Raw genomic sequence first — 25,254 nt, forward strand, 5'->3', positions numbered from 1 at the left:
CCTGTCCGACTCTAATCGTAGTGTTCAGCAGCTAAGAATAAACAACAGCGTAAGTTCTAATCTTAATGATATCGTCAATGAATTAAATGACACATTTCATAAAGCATTCACTCGACTTTCAGTTCTCAGCACCCATGATAAATCATATACGCTATCTACATCTCAATCAATTCCTGACATTTCAATTAGTCGTGAAGGAATTCTTACTATGTTGCTTGATATTGACGTAAAAAAATCACCTGGAGCCGATAGTTTGCCTAACAACTTTCTTCGATGCTACTCCGAACTAAGTTCTGAATTCCTATACATAATTTTTAATGCATCTCTTAAACAGAGCTCACGGCCAAAGTAATACCGGTGTTTAAATCAGGTGATAAACTTATTCCTAACAATCACAGACCTATTTCCCTCATAAACACATGTTGTAAGCTCTTGGACCATACTATCGCTAATCACATATCTAACCACTTGGAAGCGAATAATTTTTTTTTTTTCAGCATGGCTTTCGTAGAAAGTTTTCAACCTCAATTCAATTGTTATCCATTGTACATGACTTTGCCAGTGCCATTGATGACCGCCTGCAGATTGACGCAATATTCCTAGACTTGTCAAAGGCATTTGACTGTGTGCCACATGCAAATCTAATTGAAATTTTTAAATCACTTGGACTACCAGAAAATACAGTGCATTGGATTCAAGCTTATTTAGCGAATTGTGTTCAGTTTGTGGAAATCGATGGTGCGAAATCTAAAAGCCTGCCTGTTTTATCCGGTGTACCACAGGGGTCAGTGTTGGGACCCCTGCTGTTTCTTATCTATATGAATGATAATGCTGAAAATTTGGATCCTAATGTCAAGGTGAAATTGTTTGCTGATGATTGTGTAATTTATTCCACAGTAAAGCGCAAGATATAGTCCGGCGTAACGCGCGCGCGCGGCCACGCGCGGCGCGGTTAAGCGACGTCGGTGAAAAGCGCGCAGTCTACAGTCCGGCGTCACGGCGTAGCCGGCGTGCCCGGGCGCGCTTGGCGAGCACAACGCCGCCGGCGCGGACATAGAGCGTGTTCTATTTCACGCGGCTGCCACTAGACCAGAATGCACTGCGCGCTGCAGCGGCAGCGAGCAGAAGGCAGAATGGCGGGCTGCGGTGCGCGTATTGACAGTGCGGCTGTGGTTTTTTCAACATCCGTGTGGGATGACAGCGCGAGTGAGGACGCCTGCTTGAAGCGATTTGCAACCTTCCATGTGTATACGATGTGAAACGCATGGACTACCGCGACACAGAGCGGAAGAACAACGCGTGGGAAGCTATACGAAAGCAGTGTGGTCTCGCCACAGGTAAGCTGCATTTCGCAGCTCCTGTACTAGTTGGTGGTAGTCGCCGAGTTGAGGGCGCTTGTTGAATAGCTTTCGCATGTACATACATGGTCCGCTTCCGTTTTTGACGTAGCCGAAGTACTAGCAATATGAGTGCGATGTTCTGGCTGTCAGGCACGGCGGCCGCATTTCGATGGGGGCGAAATGCGAAAAAGACCCGTGTGCTTAGATTTAGGTACACGTTAAACAACCCGAGGTGGTCGAAATTTCCGGAGTCCTCCACTACGGTGTGCCTCATAATCAGAAAGTGGTTTTCGCACGTAAAACCCTATGTTTTTTTTTTTTTTCTGGCTGTCAGGACAAGTTAACGCCATTCCGCAAAAGTTTTTGTTTTAGGCGCACAATCAGCGCGCGGAACGAGAAGCGCGCGCGCTACCCGAACGACGAGGGTATATGCAAGACGCGCATGCGCCATGTAAACAGCTGTTCGCCGCGGCGGTGAAGTTGCGCTCCCAGACGCACAGATGGCGCCAGCCTCGAGTTGCGCGCGCACGCCGAACTCTAGAGGAAGCAAATTTCTTGCACCCCTGGCGTCGCTAGCGCAGCGTATCCGACTTCGCCTGCCGCGGCCCGGCGCGCCGAGAACGTCGGACTATATCTTAGCCTTAAGGAGTTCTTCATGCCAGGATACACTTAACAATAGTCTTTGTAAAGTCGCGGACTGGTGCGACAACAGAGGAATGCAAATAAACTTTTCCAAAACAGTGTCAATGACAATAACATTGAAGCGAAAACCACTACTTTATACTTACCACATTGGCAATCGGAACCTTGAATCAATTACCTCTGTCAAATATTTAGGCATAACAATTAACAGTAACCTAAAATGGGACACCCATATTAACAACATATGCAACAAAGCTTTAAAAAAAACTTTTCTTTCTATGTAGAAAGCTAAAGAAGTCCCCTTCATCTGTCAAGCTGCAAGCTTATCATTCCCTCGTACGCCCAGTCCTAGAGTATGCTTCCATAGTGTGGGACCCGTTCATTAAAAAGGAAATTGACAAACAAACACATTCAGCGCCTGGCTGCACGGTTTATTTGCTCTCATTACAAAACATCTTTCAGCGCCTGGCTGCACGGTTTATTTGCTCTCATTACAAAACATCTTTATCAGTTTCTGGCATGTTAGGCCAACATGGACTGGATCTGCTCCACGTGCACTGTAAAATCGCCAGGCTGAAATTTTTTTAGTTGTTTCATAATCAAACAGGTTTAGCAAATGCCACATATATTACCCATGCTCCACAAAGGTCATTGCATATTTTTCATTCTAAAGTAGTTCAGTCATACTTTGCTCGAACTAAAATCTTTCAAAAATCATTTTTTCCACTTACGAGCGAAGAATGGAATCATTTACCGGAATGTGTTGTTGAATGCACTTCTTCTGTTTCATTTGAAAATATGTTGATAAATCAGCTTTTGCAAACCCTCTCCTCCTTGGGCAGCATTGCTGCCTGCAGTATTGTGTAAATAAATAAATAAAAAAATAAAATATTTTCCCATGCAAACCATGCTTCTGCCTCCCGGGGTCGAGTCACTGTGTAAGCAAATGTCACCGGGATTCTCCCTGACTGGTCTCCCTAGTGGCGGCCCTTAAGTGCCCTCTCCAGAGTCATCATCATCAGCAGCCTGGTTACGCCCACTGCAGGGCAAAGGCCTCTCCCATACTTCTCCAACTACCTCGGTCATGTACTAATTGTGGCCACGTTTTCCCTGCAAACTTCTTAATCTCATCCGCCCACCTAACTTTCTGCCGCCCCCTGCTACGCTTCCCTTCGCTTGGAATCCAGTCCTTAACCCTTAAAGACCATCGGTTATCTTCCCTCCTCATTACATGTCCTGCCCATGCTCATTTCTTTTTCTTGATTTCAACTAAGATATCATTAACTCGCATTTGTTCCCTCACCCAATCTGCTCTTTTCTTATCTCTTAACGTTACAACTATCATTATTCTTTCCATAACTCGTTGCGTCATCCTCAATTTAAGTAGGACCCTTTTCGTAAGCCTCCAGGTTTCTCCTCCGTACGTGAGTACCAGTAAGACACAGCTGTTATACACTTTTCTCCACTGAGTGCTTCATCGCAATGGCAGATACTCACAGGCCTGCAACGAGGTGGTTACGTAGGACTTTTGCTCTTGTGACTTCTCGTTCTTACGCTCGGTGGACCGCTACCCAGTTAGCCCTAGTGCAGCAGGTGCGCATACTCAATCAGTATTGTGGTTAGCCTTTGCCCGTAAGTGCCATGACTGTCACACTGTGACCCACCGTGGTTGCTAAGTGGCTATGGTGTTAGGCTGCTGAGCACAAGGTCGTGGGATCGAATCCCGGCTATGGTGGCTGCATTTCGATGGGGGCAAAATGCGAAAACACCCGTGTACTTAGATTTAGGTGCATGTTAAAGAACCCCAGGTGGTCGAAATTTCTGGAGCCCTCCACTACGGCATGCCTCATAATCAGAAAGTGGTTTGTGGCATGTAAAACCTCTGATCCAAACCGCTCTCTTTCTGTCTCTCAAAGTTATGCCTAGCATTCTTTGTTCCATCGCTCTTTGCGTGGTCCTTGACTTGTTCTCAAGCTTCTTTGTCAGTCTCCAAGTCTCTGCGCCATATGTCAGCACCGGTGAAATGCACTGATTGTATACTTTCGTAGCATTGCCATTTGTTGGGCGTGTTGGTAAATTTAAAGCATATTTAGCGCCAGCAAACAAGGACGGAAGGGAGACAAGGACAAACAAGGACAATTGTGTTGTATCCCTTCCGTCCTTGTTTGCTGGCGCTAAATATGCTTTGTATACTTTACTTTTCAATGATAATGGTAAGCTCCCAGTCAGGAGCTCATGATGTCTGCCGTATGCGATCCAACCCGTTTTTATTCTGTGAATTTCCTTCTCACGGTCAGGGTTTCCTGTGATTAGTTGACCTAGGTAAACATACTCTTTCACAGACTCTAGAGGCTGACTTGCGATCCTGAACTCTTGGTCCCTTGCCTGGTTGTTCATCATTATCTTTGTCTTCTGCATATTAATCCTTAACCCCACTCTTACCCCCTTATTCAATGCAACTTGACTGACTTGCCTGACTTGATATAAACGACGCCTAGTGCGAATGAGCCCAAGAGGCTGATTGCATTTCCTTTGGTGCGTTCACGACATGCATCATTTAAGTCAAGCGTGGGCTTCAAGTTAAGATGCATTCCTGAATACTGGGGTTACACTCTCTCTGTTAAGGTCCTCAATCATTTGTTGTAACTCATCTGTATTGTTGCTGAATAGAACAATGTCATCAGCAAACTGAAGGTTGCTGAGATATTCGCTATCGATCCTTACTCCTAAGCCTTCTCAGTTTAATAGCATGAATACTTCTTCCAAGCACGCAGAGAATAGCATCGGAGAGATTGTGTCTCCCTGTCTGACCACATTCTTAATCAATCAATCAACCAATCAATCAATCAATCAATCAATCAATCAATCAATCAATCAATCAATCAATCAATCAATCAGAGCAACTTTATTTCACAACTTTAGAAGGCGAAAAAGTGGCCGAAGAAAAAGCTGCTACACTGCAGTTTGACTGGGTTCCAGCCACCCATCAGCAATGGAGACGAAACACATTTATCATTACTAAACCATAATATGCACTGTACCAGACATACAATGAATCCAAGATTACATTACAATCAAACACGCCTCTCTAAGGACATGTAGGAAGTAAAAATGAAATAGAAAGCCTAAGTACTCATAATATACATACATAATACAATGGCTAGACACAACAAAACAAAAAAAAATTTATTCCGTGAATAAACTTTTTATATCTTTCTTCACTAACGTTGTGATGTCAATATTTAGTGTGTCATAGTGATTTAATGTTGTTGGCAATGTATGCCGAATTCTCTGACAGCCGTATTGTGTGCGCGAAAAATGAACGTGCCATGGTGCTGGATACTGAAAAGGATATGTTGTCAGGGTGTGCTCAAGTTGTGCAATATCGAGAAAAGCATCTAATCTGCCCTGAACTGCTTTCTTATAGGAACACAGTAGAGTGTAAGTGTACAAATTTCAAACTTTAAGGCTATTATGCTTTTCAAAAAGAGGCGCGGTGTGTTCTAAATAAGAAGCACTTGACACCGTGCGGACTGCCCTTTTTTGTACTAAAACTAGTTTGCGTAGGTTCTCTGCTATAGTGTTACCCCAAACTAGCACTCAATAACACAGATAAGAACTAAACAGGGCATCATAAAGCAATCTTGTAATTGCCACCGGGAGATTTTGTCAGCACCTGTTCATTATTATGCCCATTGTATTGCTTAATTTAAGCAATAATGACTGAATGAGCTGGTTCCAGGACATATGATCATTAAATATAACGCCAAGTGTTTTTACACATTTTTCAATCGAAACATTGAACGGGCCAAGCATAAGGGAATCAGGCGCTCAATCTGTCTTTTCGTACTCTTCCTTCCCAAGTCTTTATTTTCCTTTTTTGGCGCAACAATGTATTCTTTGAATCAGGTACCTCAACCAATCTTCCTAACACACGAAACAACACACACTTTGTTTTTGATTCGTTCAGTGCCAAACAATTTGTCTTGCACAATTCGTTTGCTCTAGAACAAAACGCATCTGCCTCGACACATAGGTATCTTCCTGCTCTTCTTGTGTAGAGTTAAGGTAGCTGTAGAACCTCTGCAGGTATTCTGCAAGGTATTTACGTAAGCATTCTGTACTCCTTGATTACGTAATGCCTCTATGACTGCTGGTATCTCTACTGAATCAAATGCCTTTTCGTAACCTATGAAAGCCATATAGAGAGGCTTATTGTGCTCTGGGGATTTCTCTATAACCTGATTAATGACATGGATGTGATCCATTGTAGAGTACCCCTTCCTGAAGCCAGTCTGTTCCCTCGGTTGACGAAAGTGCAGTGTTGCCCTTATTCTATTGGAGATTACTTTGGTAAATATTTTACATAATACTGGGAGTAAGGTGGGCCTGTAATTTTTCAATTCTTTAATGTCTCCCATTTTGTGGATTAGTATACTGTTTGCATTTTTCCAGTTTTCCGAGACCCTTGCAGTCGACAGATACTTCATATAAAAAGCCGCCAGTTTTCTAAGCATTACGTCTCCTCCATCTTTGATTAAATCGACTGTTATTCCTTCTTCTCCTGCTGATATTCCTCGTTTCATGTCTTGCAAGGCCCTTCTGACCTCATCGCTAGTTATAGGAGGAGTTTCTGTATCCTGTTCATTATTGTTTCTAATGGAGGTATAACAACGGCTACAGCAAACACGTCTCACTGCTAACTCTGTGCACTACATAGACAAAAGCAAGTGGTGCATGCCAGGCAAAATCGAACAGCACATCAGCACCGATGTACACTGTTGAAATCATCACCAAATGTTGTCAAAGAACACAAACAGCACACAAATCTTGGCTTGCATCGGTTCCCACAGTGCGTGGGTTCTGCATACATATTTTTTTTTCTATTGCGGAGGTGACGACGCATCAGGTTTTGCGAGCGCATGCTCCGCCCAGACAAGTGTCGCCTAGCAATGGAGCCCCATATCTTCCTTTTCTCTGCACATGTCTCTTTCTTCCATGCTTCTTTTTGCAGCCGTGCCAGCTACACATGTGGCGAAACGTCCATGCCCACAGGTATGCCACACAGTCACAATTTCTGGACAGAGACGTTTACACGCCCCTCGGAATAGTTCAGGCACGTGCCTTATGCAAGGGAGTTGCAGTGTCCAAGCTAAGGAATGTGAAAAATAAACTAACAAAAAGAAGCATTGCCCTTTGAGGCCACATGTAGCTCTGGACAGCAGTAGTCTCGGCATCTCCTTTGCGCGCCACACTATATATGGTGCTGCAGTGGTGCGTGGCGGCAGACTCCATGGAATATAACAACAGCGTGGGCCGCAAGCCAACAACGGTGTTTTTGTGGATGCTCCTATGGTGACAACTGATAAACTATTTGGTTGATGAGCGAAACGGTTAATTCTTGAGCTTTCACTATAACAACCTTTTGCACTAATGAACAATTTGCCACAGTCTCCTGAAGTTCGTTATATAGATTTCATTGTACTGACACACATCGTACCTAGCCAGGTAGCGAACCAACACAGCTTTTTCTGTCATTGGCGCGCTCCCTGTGGCCACCCATGTTGTGGTAGTGCAGTAATGCCACTCGTCTGCTCTCGTCGCTTCCGTGGCACGCATAGGAGCTTGAAAAATATTAACCTTCATAATAGGAACAACTGCTGAATTTTCCTTGATTTCCTTTCTAAAGGGAAAATGCGCCGCATGGTTGATAGGAAATTTGCATCAACAATACAGTGCAATTTGGCTTTCACGCTCAAGAAAAAACTAGCCTAAGTACAATGTTTTAGGTAGACATGAAAGACAACCAGTGAACCTATTTGAGCAAAAGTTGCTGCATTTAATACAGAGAGCAAAAGCGATACTTGCAGATAGACAGACCAATAATACTTACCATCCTTTTTGGCAATATTATACCAACTGCTGGTTAGCCTTTGAGGCTTTCCATCTCTGTTCATTTTCACTATACTACTGCCTTTGCAGATCACAGCACTCTACTACCAAATAGCCCAACCAGAAGCATTACTCAATACTCACCAGTTTGAGCCCGCTGCTTGTGTGATAGTAGACGTCAGCCATTGGACGCCCATTGTCCTGTCCAGGCCCCACAGCAGAGTTGATGGCCCGCATCACAACCTCCCTCCAGAAGCCTGTTTGTTGCAAGATGGCTCCACATTAGAGAGTGCAATCATCAAAGAAGAAAGCAAAAATATAATTAGCCCTCTCCTCTTTAGCACAATAAACTACTACCACTAGAACAAACGCAACTTGCATGACTTCTGTGAGACTGCATGGGGCAACGGGAAGAGGGGCACAGAAAAACAGGAACAAGAGCTTACGGCCGACTGAAATTTTATTGTCTGATAAAAGACTTTATGTAGAAAGTACAGAAGGAAAAAAACGAAGAGTGGGCTTGGCGGCACCATGATGGAAGGGCAGACGAACTCACTTTTGTTCTTCACACAGGCGGTGTTGCTGTCGTGTCTGGTTCAATTGCAAGCCGAGGATAAATTCAGACTTCTTCCTAAAATTGAGTACTTCAGTGGGACCGCTTCAGTGTATTTGCTGAAACAACTGACTTCATACTTCTGCGCACCTGGGCATTGACTGCATCGCGGGAAGCAACAAGGTCATCGGTAGCACCGAATGGGGCGGTTTCTTCGACGATGGACTATCACTGTGGCAACAGTGGGCTTGGTGGGATTTAGAGCCGGCACGCTTGCCGACATGCAGCTTACACCACTGTTGTTTCTGCAGGTTTTCGGTGCTTCCTGGACGGTGATCGCACATCGACCGCTTGGTGGGCGTGCGGTTAATCTGTGCTACCCCGAGCAATCTTCTGACCCATCATGGCACATATCGACAATCGACGCAAGCTCATCGCTGTACGAAGAACACTGCAAGGCTCGCTAGGATGGTTTCTTCGACCATGACGTCGACGGCAGGCTCGTCGAGCATTGCGAAACACGTGACCCGGGACTGGCTTATATAGCTGCGCAGCACCTTGACTGCGTGGGATTTAGAGCCGGCACGCTTGCCGACATGGCAGCTTACGCCACTATTGATTGTGCAGGTTAGTACTGCTCACCTGATTGAAACTTCTAAAGCAGTCATGGCGTTGCCGGCTCTTCCCACGCGGGCGAGTGTTGCATGTACAGCACGAGTACAGTGCACTGGACGTGATATACGTTTTCGTTTAGTTGTGAACCGAGTTTTATGGCTCGTTTTACTCTTGCTTCTTTCCGGCGACATTGAGCTCAACCCTGGGCCTTTTGATAAAGGCGAAATGGATTTCTTGAAGAAACTACAGGATACTATTATGAATAAGTTAGAAAACATTGACGCCAGGATAACTAGTCGTGATGCCAAAATGGCTGAAATGGACAGCAAGCTTGACAAAACCCAAGACCAGATAGGAAACGTTATGAAGCTAGTACAACAACAAGCAACTGTAATTAGGGATCTAAGTCATCAAGTAAGAATTCTGCAAAAGAAAAATGTAGACCTCGAAAACAGAAGCCATAGATCGAACCTCGTGTTTTACGAGATAGATGACAATGATTGGTCCGAAACATGGGAACAATCTGAAGCCTTGGTTAAGGGTATCTGCGCTACAAATTTGGGAATGGAACTGCAGTCGGTTCAAAGGGCACATCGGGTTGGTCGCTTTTATGAACGGAAGAAAAGATCTATAATTGTAAATTTTTCATCCGATAAAGAAAAAATGGCCGTTTTGAAGAATGCAAGCAAGTTCAAGGGCTCCTCTTACAGTGTAGAACAGGACTTTTCATTTGAAACTCGAGCAGTGCGAAAGAAACTATGGGAATACGGCAAAGTAAAGAAGGCGGATAAGAAAAACCAGGTTAAGTTGAAGGATGATAAACTGATCATAAATGGCAGAGCGTTTAATGGGACGATGAGAAGGAAGACGTTATTGCCCTGTCAAAACGGTGACGTACAAATTATATTTGCTCTATTTATCGTGATTTAGTTATTGCAGTGCCAAATTGCCATAGCATAGTCAACAAGATAGATGAATTTGCCGGATTGGTTGAGTCATTAAAGGCAGATATAGTGTTTGGTACTGAATCCTGGTTAAACCCATCCATTACTGATAGCGAGGTGTTCCCCTGCAACTATACTGCTTATCGAAACGACAGATCGGGTCATGACGGTGGTGTTTTTATATTAGTTCATTCATCCCTTTCGTCTTTGATGTTGAACATCGGTCATGACTCGGTCGAGTTGGTATGGTGCACAGTTACACTGGCTAATAATCTTTCTTTTGTCACTGGAGCGTTTTATCGATCACCAAGCATGGATTTCAGTGTTTTGGAAATGCTGTACGATATTGTTTCGGAGGTATCTGGCCAAATAACACTGCTTGCGGGTGATTTTAACTTGCCCGACCTGAAGTGGGAAAACGGTACATGCGAGTTAATGAATGCAAACCGTACTAATCTAGAAATGAGGAACCTGGTTGATAGCTTTGGCTTTTTTCAGTATGTCCACGAACCCACACGAATTAATAGTACCCTAGATCTTCTCTTTTGTAATTCGCCAAATTTAGTTGGTACTGTTGATATCATTCCAGGTATCAGTGATCATCGGGTTGTGGTTGCAGAGATCAAAACGAAAGTACAGCACATAAAAAAAGTGCATCAGCAGAAGAGTTTTCTTCTTTGAAAAGGGCGATTATTCATCAATTTCTGATAAACTTCTTGATTTTCTTCCTGTTTTTTGAATGCTTTGCGGAGGAACATGAAGCAGAATTTTTTATGGAGCACATTTAAACAAAAGCTATTTGACCTTACAGAGAAGTTTGTACCAAGTATTGAATCGGCTAGACTCCAAAAGCGTAAAAAACCATGGATCACCTTTCGTGTATTGAGGTTAATTAAAAAACGAAGGCATGTGTTTCAAAGATATAAAAGAACAAAAACACAAGCGTGTTTTTAAAAGGTTACAAGAATTAACACGCGAATTCAAAGACCTGTCGAAAAAAGCAAAAGAACAGTATCTTAAACGATTAAATGACAAAATGAAAACAAATCCTAAACCGTTCTGGCAATATTTGAGGGGATGTGGGTCTGATCCTGGTGGAATAAATGAAATTATTTACAATGAATGCATTCTTTCTGACGATGCAGAAAAAGCGACATGCCTAAACAGATATTTCCAATCAGTCTTTCTTTCTCAATCTGCATGCAGCCCAAAATCATCCAATAGCAACGTTCCTCTTATGAAACCAATCGAACTCAGTGTTAGCGGCATTGAATCTCTACTAAAAAAACCTTGATGAAAGTAAGGCTATCGGTCCTGACGGTATCTCTCTGAGAATTTTAAAAATAGTGTTCTCACGCCATCTCGCTTTACCGTTATTTAATATTTCACAAGTCATTAACTACTGGTCAGATCCCACAGGACTGAAAAAATTGCAAATGTAGTCCCTATTCACAAAGCGGGCTCTAAAAAAAGAAGTTACTAATTATAGGCCTATCTCACTTACTTCGATTTCGTGCAAGATCATGGAACATATAATATATAAGGCTATTATGGAACATCTAACGGACAACACATTCCTTACAAACAGACAACACGAATTTCGCAAGGGGTTTTTCATGTGCGACACAACTGATTGAATTTTTATGATGACCTGGCGTCTGTAGTTGATATGGGTGGACAAATAGACTGCATATTTTCTGGACTTCCGCAAAGCATTTGATACTGTTTGCCATTCTTTACTACTTCATAAACTTTGAATGTTAAGTATAGATTCTAGTGTTTTTTAGCTCGATAAAGAACTATTTGTCAAATCGCCGTCAACGTGTGGTCCTAAATGGTACTAATTCAGATTATCTTGAGGTCACATCAGGCGTCCCGCAAGGATCTGTTCTGGGGCCTCTTCTTTTTTCTTATATATATTAATGATATTAACTTAGGTATTAACTCTAACATGCGGCTCTTCGCAGATGACTGTATTGTGTATAGAAAAATCGATAATGAAGATGATGTTCTCAAACCGCAGGCCGACCTAGATCGTATTTGCGAATGGTGCTCAAAGTGGAAAATGAATTTGAATACCGGAAAGTGCGTCCATGTGCGGTTTACTAAGAAGGAAAAAAGTAATCGATGCCAGCTACAGTCTAATGAATAATATATTAGGTAATAAATCCAAGACTAAATATTTGGGCGTGATGCTGTCGGGTGACTGCTCTTGGTGGGCACACGTGGACTATGTAGTTGGCAAAGCGGCAGTTGCTTTGAATTACAGTCAAAGAAATTTAAAATGCGCAAATTCTAACCTTAGAAGCACAGCGTACCTAACTTGTATACGACCTATTTTGGAATATGCTTGTACCCTATGGGACCCGTCACAGATATGCCTTATAAACAAACTAGAAAAAATACAAAACAGAGCTGCCAGGTTCGTCTCGGGTAGGTACGGGAGGAAGTACAGTTGCACAGCAATGAAAACAGAGCTCAACTGGGAGTCCCTGTCGTCTCGCCGAAAGAAGCTGCGGCTAAAGCTTCTGTATGAAATCTAACACAACAAAACTGGAATAGATAGGGAAATGTACATAAAACCACCAAACTATATATCGGCACGCACTGACCGTCAGTGCAAAAATTAGAGAATACCGGGCTAGGACGAGCCTGTATGCCAATTCTTTTTTTTGTAAAAAACTATCGCGCAGTGGAATAGACTGTCATGTGAACAGGTGTGCAGTGAGAATCAAGATGTATTCTTTTCATGCTTGTAACCCCCCCTGCTGTAACGCTTTCGGGCTAAGCGGGGATATGTCTGAATAAACAATAAAGAATAAAGGTGGCACCGTGATGAAAGGACCGACGAACTCACTTTTTGTTCTTCACACAGCAAACACTGACAAACGCTCTTATGCTTGTTTCAAAGACAACTGTCTTGGTTTGCTAGTGCTGCTGAGCCCACAAGCCCTTTGTGCAATTTCCAGTGAATGTTTGGATGTTACGATGCAATTGTTATGTTGTGGTGACGTTGAAACAAATCCGGGTCCTGAATGAGAGTTACTAGAACAAATTCTGGCTGAAATTAAAGGGTTGAAGACTGATGTGACCGACCTAAAGGCAATAGTTGCTAAGGTCGAGACTGTTGTGTCTAGTATTCCTGAGCTAACTAAGAAAAATAGAACAATCAGAAATAGAAATTTCTAACGTACGTTTGGATGGCATGCAGAGAAAACTTGAAGTTCTCGAAAACCGCAGTCGAAGCAATAACCTCATCGAAATGGGTCTCTCAGAAATAGAAAATGAAACATCAGAGAAATCAAAAAGTGAAGTAGTTGCAGAGTTTTTTCTAGAGAAGCTTAATGTTTTCTGCTACGACTGTTGAACGCCTGCACAGAATTGGAAATTATTCTCCAGGCAAAACATGGCGAACATTCCTGCGTCTTACTAACTTTGAAGAAAGGCAGGCTGTACTTCGGAGTGCTCGGAAACTTAAAGGGACAGGTATTTTTATTAATGAAGACTACTCAAAGGATGTTAGAAGCGACGGAACCTTTGGAACAGTGCTCTGAGGGATAGGGAGAGCGGGCACAAAGTTATTCTTGTTTACGACAAGATGACGATTGACGGCAGCACTTATGCCTGGGATGACATGAAGAAGCAATGTTATGTAATGTATCAGCAAAAGATAGACCCAAACGCAAGTGGAACTAGTGCGTTATCTGACTGATGCCACTAAACGCGCAGACTTCACTTGCTCAATATGAATGCCTGCAGCCTTTTAAACAAAAGCTTTGAACTGGAGTATGTGTTGACCAAGCACGAGCCTGATGTAGTGATAGTGACGGAAACATGGCTTCACTCTGAAGTTTATGATCAAGAAATCTGTCCACCGGGGTACACAGTGATAAGGAACGCCTGTAGTAGCTGTGGTAGAGGTGTGGCGATTTTCATTGATAGCAGACTGCGGTATACAGTATTTCAGTATCCTTTAGATATAGAAACAGTGTGGTGTAAAATTTTTTTGGGGGGGTGCGGGGCTTAACGAAGTTGTCATTGGTACAGTGTATCATTTTTTTGGGGGGGTGCGGGGGTTAACGAAGTTGTCATTGGTACAGTGTATCGCCCACCTGGGACAAGCGCAGCAGCTATCGAGAGACTGAATGACTTCACACTGTCTGCATGTGCAACACAAAAACGTTATTGTAGCAGGTGATTTTAATGTTCCTGGAGTATTGTGAGACAGCATGTTGCCAGGAAATAGGGAATGCGAGTCTGCCACCGCACTAATTGAAATGTGTTTTGAAATTGAAATTGAAATGGACGCTCCGCAGCGTGGTGGTGCTGAACGATGACTGACCCCCGAGCAGCCGTGCTCGTCGGTGTTTATTGCGGTGCAATGACCAATGTTGCCTGCCGAGCTTGGCAGGCCACCGAGCCTGGCGGCGAACGACCATTATGCCTGAGGGGGCGTCACATGCTTGCTACACCCCCTTACCTCCAGTTCGTTTGTTAAATAAAAGAAACAAACGTCCATGCTCAAAATACGAGGCTCTGCCTCCACCCTAGCTGGGTCGACGGTGCCTGCTATCCAGGCAAGTAAAGGTCCAGTGGCCTCCGCCGTCGAGTAACATTTGAGTAACTGGTGTTGATGGGTCGGGTGTGGCAATGCCGGGTGCTGCCCAAGCCAGCCTCGCTCCATCCGAAGGGTCTGTAGTGGTCGGCCTTGTGAGTGGTGCTGGGGTCGACACCAGTCCAACGGGTGCCGCACCACTGGCTACGGTTGCCGCCTCCGAGGTGGGTGGCGCTCCGCTGGAAGCGACTGGTGCTGCCGGTAGTCCTCCTACGGGCTGGAACTCAGTGGCAGTCAAGTGTGCTGGCCAGGTCCCAAGGCGAGGCCTGACATGGTCGGCGTGTCTGTGCCACATGGCCCCGTCTGGCATGCGGACAAGCAGCGATGAGGTGCTGGCAGGAGACACCACCTGTCCGGCAGACCAGGGTGGGCCAGGACGGAAGTTCCAGGCGAAAATTGGAGCTCCCGACTCTGGCAAAGGCCCAAGACGGCACCCTTGGTCAGCAGCAAGCTTCTGCTTGAGCTGCTTCTAGAGCACTGTGGATCGGAAGTCCGGATGCAAGACGTCCAAGGGTGTCTTGACCATCCGACCCAGAAGGAGCTCACAGGGGGCACGGCCAGTGACATCCTGGGGCGTGGTCCGGTACTGAAACAGTATCCGGGCAATCTGCGTCCGGAAATCCCCAGTCTGGCTCTTCTTGAGCTTGTCTTTGATGGTTACCACCACCCGCTTGGCTGCACTATTTGAAGCAGGGTGGTACGGCGGAACCATCATCCGGCGGATTCCGTTCTTCGTCAGCCAGGCCAGGTACTCTGTGCTGGCGAAAGCACGACCATTGTCAGAAACGATAACATCCGGCAACCCCTGGGCGGCAAAGACCTGACGTAGTGCTGCAATGGTCACACCTGCTGATGGAGTGGTGACAGGTAGAACCTCCACCCACTTCGAAAAGGCACCCACCACCACCAGGAAGTAATGGCCCTTGAAGGGTCCCCCAAAATCCACATGTAGGCGGGACCAGTGTCTCTGTGGGAATGGCCAGGGGGTGCTTTTCACATGACGCAAGGCTCGCTGATGCTCCTGGCAGATTTGGCAGCTCTGCACCACATGCAGGCTGGCTTCCCGGTACTCTGGCAGGCGAACGCCCAGTGCATGAATCTAGTTTCGGCCCAGCAGCGTCGGTGATGACCCCTTCGTTAAGTAAATGGTTGCCTCCCTGTCGCCAAAACGAACGCTGACCTGTGCTTGGCCCTGGGCCTGGGTGAGTTGCCCAGAGAAGCTGCGCAGCACCACGCCCGAAGCCTCGACGGACACGCCGGGGAAAGCACGCTTGAAGAGTTTCTCGGCCATTACTGACACGCTGGCCCCTGTGTCCAGCTTAATGAAAATGGTGTGCCCGCAGGTTTCGATGGTCAGCATGTACGGCGGCACAGATGGCGGTACAAAGCCTGTGTGCCACATGTCGAAAATCAGCGGGTCCTCGGCCACGACGTGGAGCCTGGCCGTGGAAAAACTTGTGCCTGCTGCCTCACGCCCCCACCGCGTACCCTTGTGACGGCTACCCTGCCCACGGGCTTGTGTGGTACCTGGGATTGAATCAGGCTGCTGCTGCTGTTTGCTGTTCGTCCTCCCCCTTCGGCATACACGTGCCAGGTGCCCAGTTTTCCTGCACGTAAAGCATTGTGCTTGAGAGGACTGGCACTGTGAGGGGAAGTGGGCACCACCACAGTGACCACAGGTACTGCCCTTTGTCGCCAACTCGTTGACCGCCGCTTCCCCCGACGGTGAGCCAGTCGCCCGGGAAATCTCGCCGGCGTCCTTGGCGGCAGCTTCCATTGCCAGCGCTGCCTTCACGGCGTCGTCCAGCGAGGGGTCAGGAAGCTCCAGGAGTCGCGTCTGCATGGCGGGGTTGTTGATGCCGCAGACGAAATGGTCCCAGAGCAGCGAGTAAAGCTGGTCCCCAAAAACGCAGGCACTCGCAAACCCTCGTAGTGCAGCAACTAACTGCCCGAGGGTCTCTCCTTCCCGGCGGCTCCAGCCGCCGGTTGTTGAAGCAGAAACGCTCCATTAGTGTGGACGGTGCTGGGTTAAAATGCGAGTGCAGTATGGCGAGCAGCTCACCCAACGTCTTAACGTGCGGCGTGGCTGGCTTGAGAAGGTCGAGCAAGAGGCTGAAGACACGGGTACCGCAGCTGGCCAGGAAAATGTCCCGCTGTTTGGCCTCAGGTATGTTGTTTGCCCGGAGGAACACGTGGACTTGCTCCTCGTAAATTTGCCAGGCAGACCCATCTCCCTCGAACGGCTCGAGCCTTCCGTACAGTGGTGCAACAATGGGGGCGGTGTTTCACCGCTCGCGGCAGCGTGGGACGCTCCGTGGGTACTCGTAGCCATTTTCGTCGCCAGTGTCGCGAGGATCTCATCTTCATCACCAGAGTCAAGATCCACCCGGGTTCGTGAACAAGGGAGGGCTTGAGGCACCCTCCGTTTGACGGACGCTGTGCAGCATGGTGGTGCTGAATGATGACTGACCCCCGAGCAGCCGTGCTCGTCGGTGTTTATTGCGATGCGGTAACCAATGTTGCCTGCCAAGCTTGGCAAGCTACCGAGCCTGGCGGCAAACGAACATTATGCCTGAGGGGGCATCACATGCTTGCTACAAGAAGTATGATGTCCGGCGACACTCACGCGAGCCAGACACATGCCAATAACCGCTGGTGTTCCGCCGTCGGCGACTTGGACCACTGGCGACGGGGCAGGAGTAAGGACTTTCTTGAGACGATTCCGAAGCTGAGCATTCATCACAGATATGTGCGCGCCAGTGTCAATCAGAGCAGTAACAGCTACGCCATCCACGTTCACTTTAATGAGGTTCCTATGTGTGGGCAAGGTCAGAAGAGGACTTTTGCGTTGGGTCGGTTTGGCAGCAATATATATCAGCAATGGGCAGCAGACCCATTAATTCAAGCCAGATTATTTGCAGATCATTGTGTTATTTTCACTGAAGTAACCTCCGCAGTTGACCAACTTAAACTTAATTCTTACTTAGATCAAATACATGAATGGTGTAGGAAATGGCAAATGTCACCGAACTTGGAGAACACTGTATGTAAGACAATATCGCACAAACAAGCCCTTTACAGTTCAACTACTCCTTATAGGGTACCCTACTAACTCGAGTGACCGAATACAAGTACTTGGGTATAACTTTGACTATACGAGTTGGATGACGCACATTGACAATATAGTAGGCAAGGCAAATCAAAGATTAGGATTTATGCGACGGACTTTCAAACAAGCACCCGCAGAATTCAAACTTGTCTTATACAAAATGCTAGTCTGTCCTATAATGGAATATGTGTGCGAAGTCAGGGATCCGTACAACCAAAAGAACGCACTTAAATTAGAAGGTGTGCCACGGCGTGCCTTGCGCTTCATTTTTTCCAAATATCGAAGACAACACTCGGTGTCACCGCTTTATAAAAAGGCAAACCTTCCTTTACTTAAAATGCGAAGGAAACGAAAAAGGCTGAGTTTTTTTTTACAGCATTATGAATCACATGGTGCTGGTAAAGAAGGAACGCTATATACCGGAGACAACGTCACGGGTAATAAGGAATAAGCATTCAAAGGACGTGAAAGAGGGCAGATTTTCTAAGGATTGTTTTAAATATTGTTTCTTTTTGCAAACTGTGAGAGAATGGAATAAACTGGCGGAAAGAGTAGTACGCGCAACAGACTGCGAGCAGTTTCGGACCAACCTTCAACAATACTCTTCTTAGTGGCGCGTGATTTCAGTTTTTGTTACCTTATAGTACTGTACTAATTGAAAAGATTTTGCGCCAAAAAAACAACACACACAAGAAAGACGACGACACCACGGGCGCTCCTGAAGGTCAACAGAAGGAAGATAGAAAGGCGAGCCCGATATAGAAGAAATATACTTTAGAAGAGTTAACTGCTGGGCTAGTTGATGATCTTGCATATTGAAAAGATTTTGCGCCAAAAGAAACAACACACACAAGAAAGACGACGACACCACGGGCGCTCCTGAAGGTCAACAGAAGGAAGATAGAAAGGCGAGCCCGATATAGAAGAAATATACTTTAGAAGAGTTAACTGCTGGGCTAGTTGGTGATCTTGCATATTCACGTGGCAGTGACGATCAAGGACACAGTAAGAAAACTGTGAATGGTGAAACTCACTTTATTGGGTGAACCTGTGCCCAGAAAGACAGGCTGCACTCAAAGCTCAACGAAAGCGGCGAACACAGACGATAGGCGAAATCTGATCTGTGGGGCAAGCGTGTCGGCTTTTATACATGAGTCATCGAAGGCTCCAGAGAAATCGCTAGTGCCCGCGTGTCTTCCAGAAAGTTCTACACAAATGGTATCGCACATACAAGTAATCAGATTACACAAGGTTCAGTGAAAAGCAACAGCAGATAGAACCATCAATAACATTAGAGAAACTTCCGATACATGCAGGCGCATCCTACGCTGACGATAACATTTCTTAGACGGTGAAAAGCAGTCCCCGGTGAATGATAAGTATGTGTGTCAATATGCAACCTCACAGACATGCCTTTGTTCTGAAGATAAATTTCATCATTGAATTCCACATAGGTTGATTCAAGTTAAAACTGCACCAGACTGAGGAAATTTCCCGAGCTTAACCCTGCTCAGTTTTGAAACTCAACCTCACCGAAATTTTCAGTGTATTCGCTGATGCATTCCAACAAGCTCTTGTGTAGAAGCGAGTAATAAAGCTCCTTAATTGCAAATGGGAATGTGACTAGCTTATGATATTGCAAGGAAATCAATCACCTCTCAGGAGTTATTAATCAAAAATGGGTCTTCTACGGATAATGACTTGAGATTTTGTTGTAGAAACAAGCCAAATTCTTTCTGCCATGCTCCTCTTTATGAAAAAATGACATGGAAGGTAGATCAAATTTCTGAGTTTTTGCCAAAAAGAACATCTCCAAGCCTTGTCTTTTTGCTTTTGTCAATTCATTCTTCTGAAGCATGTAAATTAGCTCCCAGCAAAGTTGCTTCGTCTTAGTGTTCACTTTTGTGTTGTGTTGAGTTTAATGACACATAAGCAACTGCATCATAAGCAACGTAAGGATCATGCGCAAAACACAAGGTATGGATCCTTTAAAAAGCTGGATCACCACTGAGTCCTTATCTGGGCAAGAGGCTTGAGGGTGCCAAGAAATTAACTAATGACCTCGGCCTCCTGCTGAGAAGGTGGATGAGGCCTTCTGTAATATGTAGCGAAGCACACAATGAGGTTTCTGAGAACACGTGCACATCTTCGCCTAAAATCAAAGCTGGTGAAAAGGAATGTGCTCATTGTAAACCGACTAAAAAACTTCTTCCTCAGTGTTTCAAGTTTTCTGCAAAAGAAAATAAGATGTCGTTTACTGTTAGTTCATCTCCACATGTTTCACAATAAGGTTTGTCGTGCTTTGTTAGTATGAAGCTGTGTGTGAGGTGTGTGTGTCCTACGGGGGCGAAGGCGGCGTAGAATCGCTTCTTTTAAACGTTCTTGGTGTGTGAAAGATTTCCATTCGTCTAACGCAGGCTTTAACATGTGTAGTGTGTTGTTCACTTCATTGTTCCAAGCAGATTGCCATTTTTCCATTAGTTTATAATGTATTGACTTCAGGCAGTCTTTAGGAGGTATCAAAAGTGTGAGAGTTTGGGCGAGTTGTTAAGTCATTACTTTTTTAGGCTTGTAGCAGCTCAGAACAAGCAACGCTCACCCTGTTCTCCGTTCCTTGTCATTACCCCTTCCACCTTCCTTTCTTGCTCGTTCTGAGCTGCGCTGCAAGCCTAAAAATTTTTAGGAGGTATATTTATTTTCTTGATTTCTTTGTGCCGGGCTTGCGTCATACACACATCTGCTCTTTCATTGCCACTAATTTCGACGTGGCTTGGAACCAAGCATAATTTAATGTGTGGTGGCTTTTATTATATTATGTATAATGTCCTCCAATCGCGGTGTAAATGCGTTTCTGGAGTTAAGGGCTCCAAGTGCACTTAGGGAGTCTGTGTATATAATACTACTTGCAAGGTTCTCCCTTACTATTTTCTCTACGGCTATAGAAATGGCGCAACATTTAGGACAGAAAAAGGATGTACACTGCGGTAGACTTACTGCATCCTCCCAGTTCCCTTAGTAGTAGTATAAAACTTTTATTTAAAAAAAGAAAAAAAAATCACACTCAGGTCCAGTGGGTGGGTCCCTCAGTCCAGGGCCCCACTGGCGATCGCGGCACGCCGGGCTTGGTCGAGAAGGGCCAGTTGGTCCTCCCGCACCGTGCTGGCTAGCCACACCTCCCACTGCCTACTGTTGAAATTTTGCCCCATAAGGGGTGATTGGATTTCTTGTGGCCGACTCTGGCACGACCATGTGATATGGTCAAGAGATGGCCGCCCTCCGCACCAAGGGCAAGTGTTGGGATACCGGGTGGGGTGTATGTGGTGTAGTAGGAGTAGGTGTGGGTATGTACGGGTTTGTAGTCGGCGCCAGTCCCGCATTTGCGCTGAGTCCAAGGATGTGTCTGGAAAGCTATACCGTTGCCTTCCTCGTCTCTGTGCCTCCAAGATATCTTTTGCTGTGATCGGAGATTCTACGAGAGTGCGTTCCGTCGCTCGGATGCTATATTCTCGAGCGAGGCGGTCCGCCCTCTCGTTACCGCTCACTCCGGCGTGCGCCGGACACCACGTAATAGCGTGGTGTTCCGTGAGATTTCTTCCTAGGATTTTGACGGTGAGTTTGGGCAGGGTGCCTGCCATGAAAAGGCGACATGCCGACTGCGAGTCGGTTAGTATTACCGCAGACCGTGCTCTATTTTCAGCGTCACGTATAGCCAGAGCCACCGCAGTAGCCTCTGCTGTGGCCACCGACCCTGTTCTGACTGTTGCGGAAATAGTAGTTTGTGCGTTTGTGGCTACCACAGTGAAAGTTTTGCTATCCTGTTTGCACGCGTCCGTGTAATAAACCTCCGGATTTCTACCGAACCTGCGTTCGAGTGTCCTGGCCCGTGCAAGGCGCCGTTGTCTGTGGTATTTCTCGCTCATGTTTTTAGGGATTGGGGACACAGAGATCTGCGCTCGTATGTTCGGTGGGAGTAGTTCTGTTTGGTCGTTACAATGTGCCGGTCTGAGTGGATACCCTAATCGACGGAGAAGTGTTCGACCTTGCTCCGTGGAATTGAGCCTTTCTCGTTGAGCGATCAGTGTTGCAGCCACGAGTTCTTCAAACGTGTTGCTAATACCCATTGCATTAAAAAGGGTCGTGCTAGTGCAAATCGGTAGACCAAGCGCCGCCTTATAAGCTGTGCGTATAAGGGCGTTTATTTTAGTTTCCTCTGAGTTTGAGATTTTGGACGCCTGCACTTTCAACATGGGCAGTCATTTTCGAACCACCAGTATAAAAGCCCTCGAAACTGCTGTATTTTTCCTCTAGTGCAAGGAAATCCTGAATAATAAGTTGTGGTGGAGTTAGTGCTTTACAGAACTGTGTTAGAGTGAGATCACAGGCTGTGTGAAAGATGAACCACAACGTTAGTAGATCATGTCTGTGGGCAATGCCAGGTAATGTGTCTGCTATGCCAAGGTACTGACACATCTCAAATCTCAAGAGCAGTGGTCTAGTAGTTTGTTGTTTAATATTATTCTGGAAAGACATTTTGTTACAAGTGAATAGCAAATGTGCTTTGGTAGTTATTGCACCTTAATATATGCACATGTCAGAGCGGCTCTTCTACTTTCTAGTGGGGGTTCATTTGTTTGTACATAAAGGCTAGCTATAGGAGACGTTCTATACGTGCCACATGAAAGACGCAAGCCTGAGTCATGTACTGGGTCTAATTTATTTAAGTATGATGGTCTTGCTGAGCCATACATTATACAGCCATAATCTAAGCAGGAATGCACCAAACAACGATAAATGTGAAGAAGGCATGTTCTATCAAACATGCAGTGTTTACATGACAGTACTTTGAGCATACTCAGCAATTGGGAAGACTTCTTTTTGGTAAAAAGGATGTCACAAGAATGTGAACTTGGTGTCAAAAAGTTATGCCTACGAATTTTTTTTTCTTTCTTTACTGGAAGTACAGTTTCATTTAGGGGCAGGGTGGGGTCAACCTGCAGACCTCTTTTGAGTGAGAAAACAACAGCAACTGTTTTTTGTGGAGAAAACTTAAATCCATTCCTGTCTGCCCAGATCGCGAGTTTGGTCAATGTGAGTTGTATGTCTCTCGCATGTTGGCAAGCTGGAGGATGTGCATGCTATTTGAAGGTCATCGACAAATACAGAATACATAATGGACTTTGGAATAATTTTTGCTATGGAGTTCATTTTTATTATGAAAAGTGTAGTACTTAAAATACAACTCTGCGGCCCTCCATTATCCTGGACAAACTTCTTCGAAAGGGTTGCACCTAGGCATACATGAAATGAACAGTTGGGAAATCTTTCCGGCAGTTCAGCATCCTACTGCGGGTACCAAGGTCTGCTAGGTCGGTGAGAATCCCAAACCTAGCAGGTGGTATCACAAGCCTTATCTCAATCTCCAAAGAAGACTGCTAGACAGTGTTTCTTGTGTACGAATGCTTCTCAGACTGTGTTTCCCAGGCAAATATGGTGGTCCGTTGTCGCATGCACTTCTTTAAATACACAATGGTGGATGTCAAGGAGTTCACGTGATTCAAGAATGAACATCAGCCTAATGTTCCGGACACTTTCAAGTGATTTTGCGAGACAACTTCTGAGAGCTATGGGCCTATAACTGCTGATGGTGGTTGGTGGTTTTGCAGGCTTCAGAAACGATACAACTACGGCTTTTTTCCAAGCCTCCGGTATTTTTCCTAATACCCATATTCACTGCGTGCTTAGAAGAAATATTCAAGCTATTAAACTGGGATGGCTTAGGAGTAAGGATCGACGGCAAATATATCAGCAACCTTCGATTTTCCGATGAGATTGTTCTATTCCGCAACACTGCAGACGAGTTACAACAAGTGATAGAGGACCTTAACAGAGCGAGCATAAGTGTGGGGTTGAGGATTAATATGCAAAAGACAAAGATAATGATGAATAGCCGGGCAAGAGAACAAGAGTTCAGGATCATCAGCCAGCCACTAGAGTGGGTGAAGGAGTATGTTTACCTAGGTCAATTAATCACAGGAAACCCTGATCATGAGAAGGAAATTCATAGAAGAATAAAAATGGGATGGATCGCACACGGCAGACATTGTTAGCGCCTGACTGGAAGCTTGCCATTATCATTGAAAAGGAAGGTGTACAATCAGTGTATTTTACCGGTGCTGACATATGGGGCAAAGACTTGGAGACTGACAAAGAAGCTTGAGAACAAGTTAAAGAAACCGTGCAAAGAGCGATGGAACGAATGCTAGGCGTAGTGTTAAGAGACAGAAAGAGTGGTTTGGATAAGAGAGTAAACGGGTATAGCCAATATTATAATTGACATTAAGAGAAGAAAATGGAGCTGGGCAGGTCATGTAATGTGCAGGTAACACAACCGTTGGACCATCAGGGTTACAGAATGGATACCAAAAGAAGGGAAACGCAGTCGAGGACGGCAGAAGACTAGGTGGAGTGATGCAATTAGGAAAGTCGCGGGCGCTTGTTGGAATCGGCTGGCCCGAGACAAGGCTAACTGGAGATAGCAGGGAGAGGCCTTCGTCCTGCAGTGGACATAAAATTGGCTGATGATGCTGATGATATCTTGTGGAGGAATTGCAAAAGTGCATTTACGGCAGCTTCGGACAGGTGAGTCAGCATTTCATAATGTATTTCATCAGGGCCAGGTGCGGTTTACTGGCAGACAGTACTTTTTGGATTTCCTCAAGTGTAATTGGTGTGTTGTAAGGCACATTTGTACTTCCACTTGTCGGAAGTCTGTTTTTTTGCTGTACGTTTGTACTTCATGAACGAGTCTGTGTAGTGTGAGGAACTCAAAACATTGAAGAAATGTGCCCCCAGTATATCTGCCTGTTTGTGTGCCGGGAGCTGTTAAACATGGAACTGTGAAGCGGGAGAAGCCGCCATTTAGTTTATGAATTTGTTCCCACATTTTTTGTACATGATTGAACTGCTGATAGATGATGTATAAGTTTTCCAGGAAGTTTTCTCAGCACTGTACTAGAACCAAATGTGTGTACCATACATGTTTTGTGAGGATCTGTTGCGAATTTTGTCTATGTATTATTCTATGTGTTTTGCTCCTGGAATCCATCGAGAAGCTCGTTGTCACTGAGGTTCAAGAAATCCTCTTCTAATATTACTCCACTGCCTGTGTCGAGCGAGCGATGTGGAGAGATAGTGACACTGATGTCACCGATACTTGTGAGTGCAGAAATCTTTTCGACTTGGTCGTTCTTTGTCAGTTCAAGAAGGATGTCCCCACTTGCCATCTTTGATGCTTTGTAGCCTGGTCCGATCGTGTTTGATAGGCATTTTGATATGAGGAAAGGTGATAGTTTACTTGCAGTTGTGTTCCCTTTGCTTTGAAAGACATGGTACTCAGGGAAGTATCTTGGTTCGGTTTCAAAAGGAACTGGAATGTTGCTTCGGTGTGCCCTCGTTTTTGAGGGCGATCTTGGGGGCGGGGAGGGGAGCATCTTCCATGCAAACCCTGGAAAATTTGGCGGCGATGGTACCAACCCACCCCCGAG

General features: G+C 45.4%; 1 protein-coding gene across 7 annotated transcripts in view; it reads right to left on the bottom strand.

Moving 5' to 3' along the window:
* LOC142587282 (uncharacterized) overlaps positions 1 to 25,254 on the bottom strand; it is a 378,424-nt gene that overhangs the window by 287,019 nt on the left and 66,151 nt on the right. For all 7 annotated transcript variants that reach the window (XM_075698155.1, XM_075698154.1, XM_075698153.1 and 4 more), the window contains exon 4: positions 8,019 to 8,131. In XM_075698155.1, the coding sequence (XP_075554270.1) occupies positions 8,019 to 8,131 (113 nt within the window). The remainder of the gene's footprint in view (positions 1 to 8,018; positions 8,132 to 25,254) is intronic.

Source organism: Dermacentor variabilis, chromosome 7 (genome assembly GCF_050947875.1).
Source record: "Dermacentor variabilis isolate Ectoservices chromosome 7, ASM5094787v1, whole genome shotgun sequence".
Taxonomy (NCBI): Eukaryota; Metazoa; Arthropoda; class Arachnida; order Ixodida; family Ixodidae; genus Dermacentor; species Dermacentor variabilis.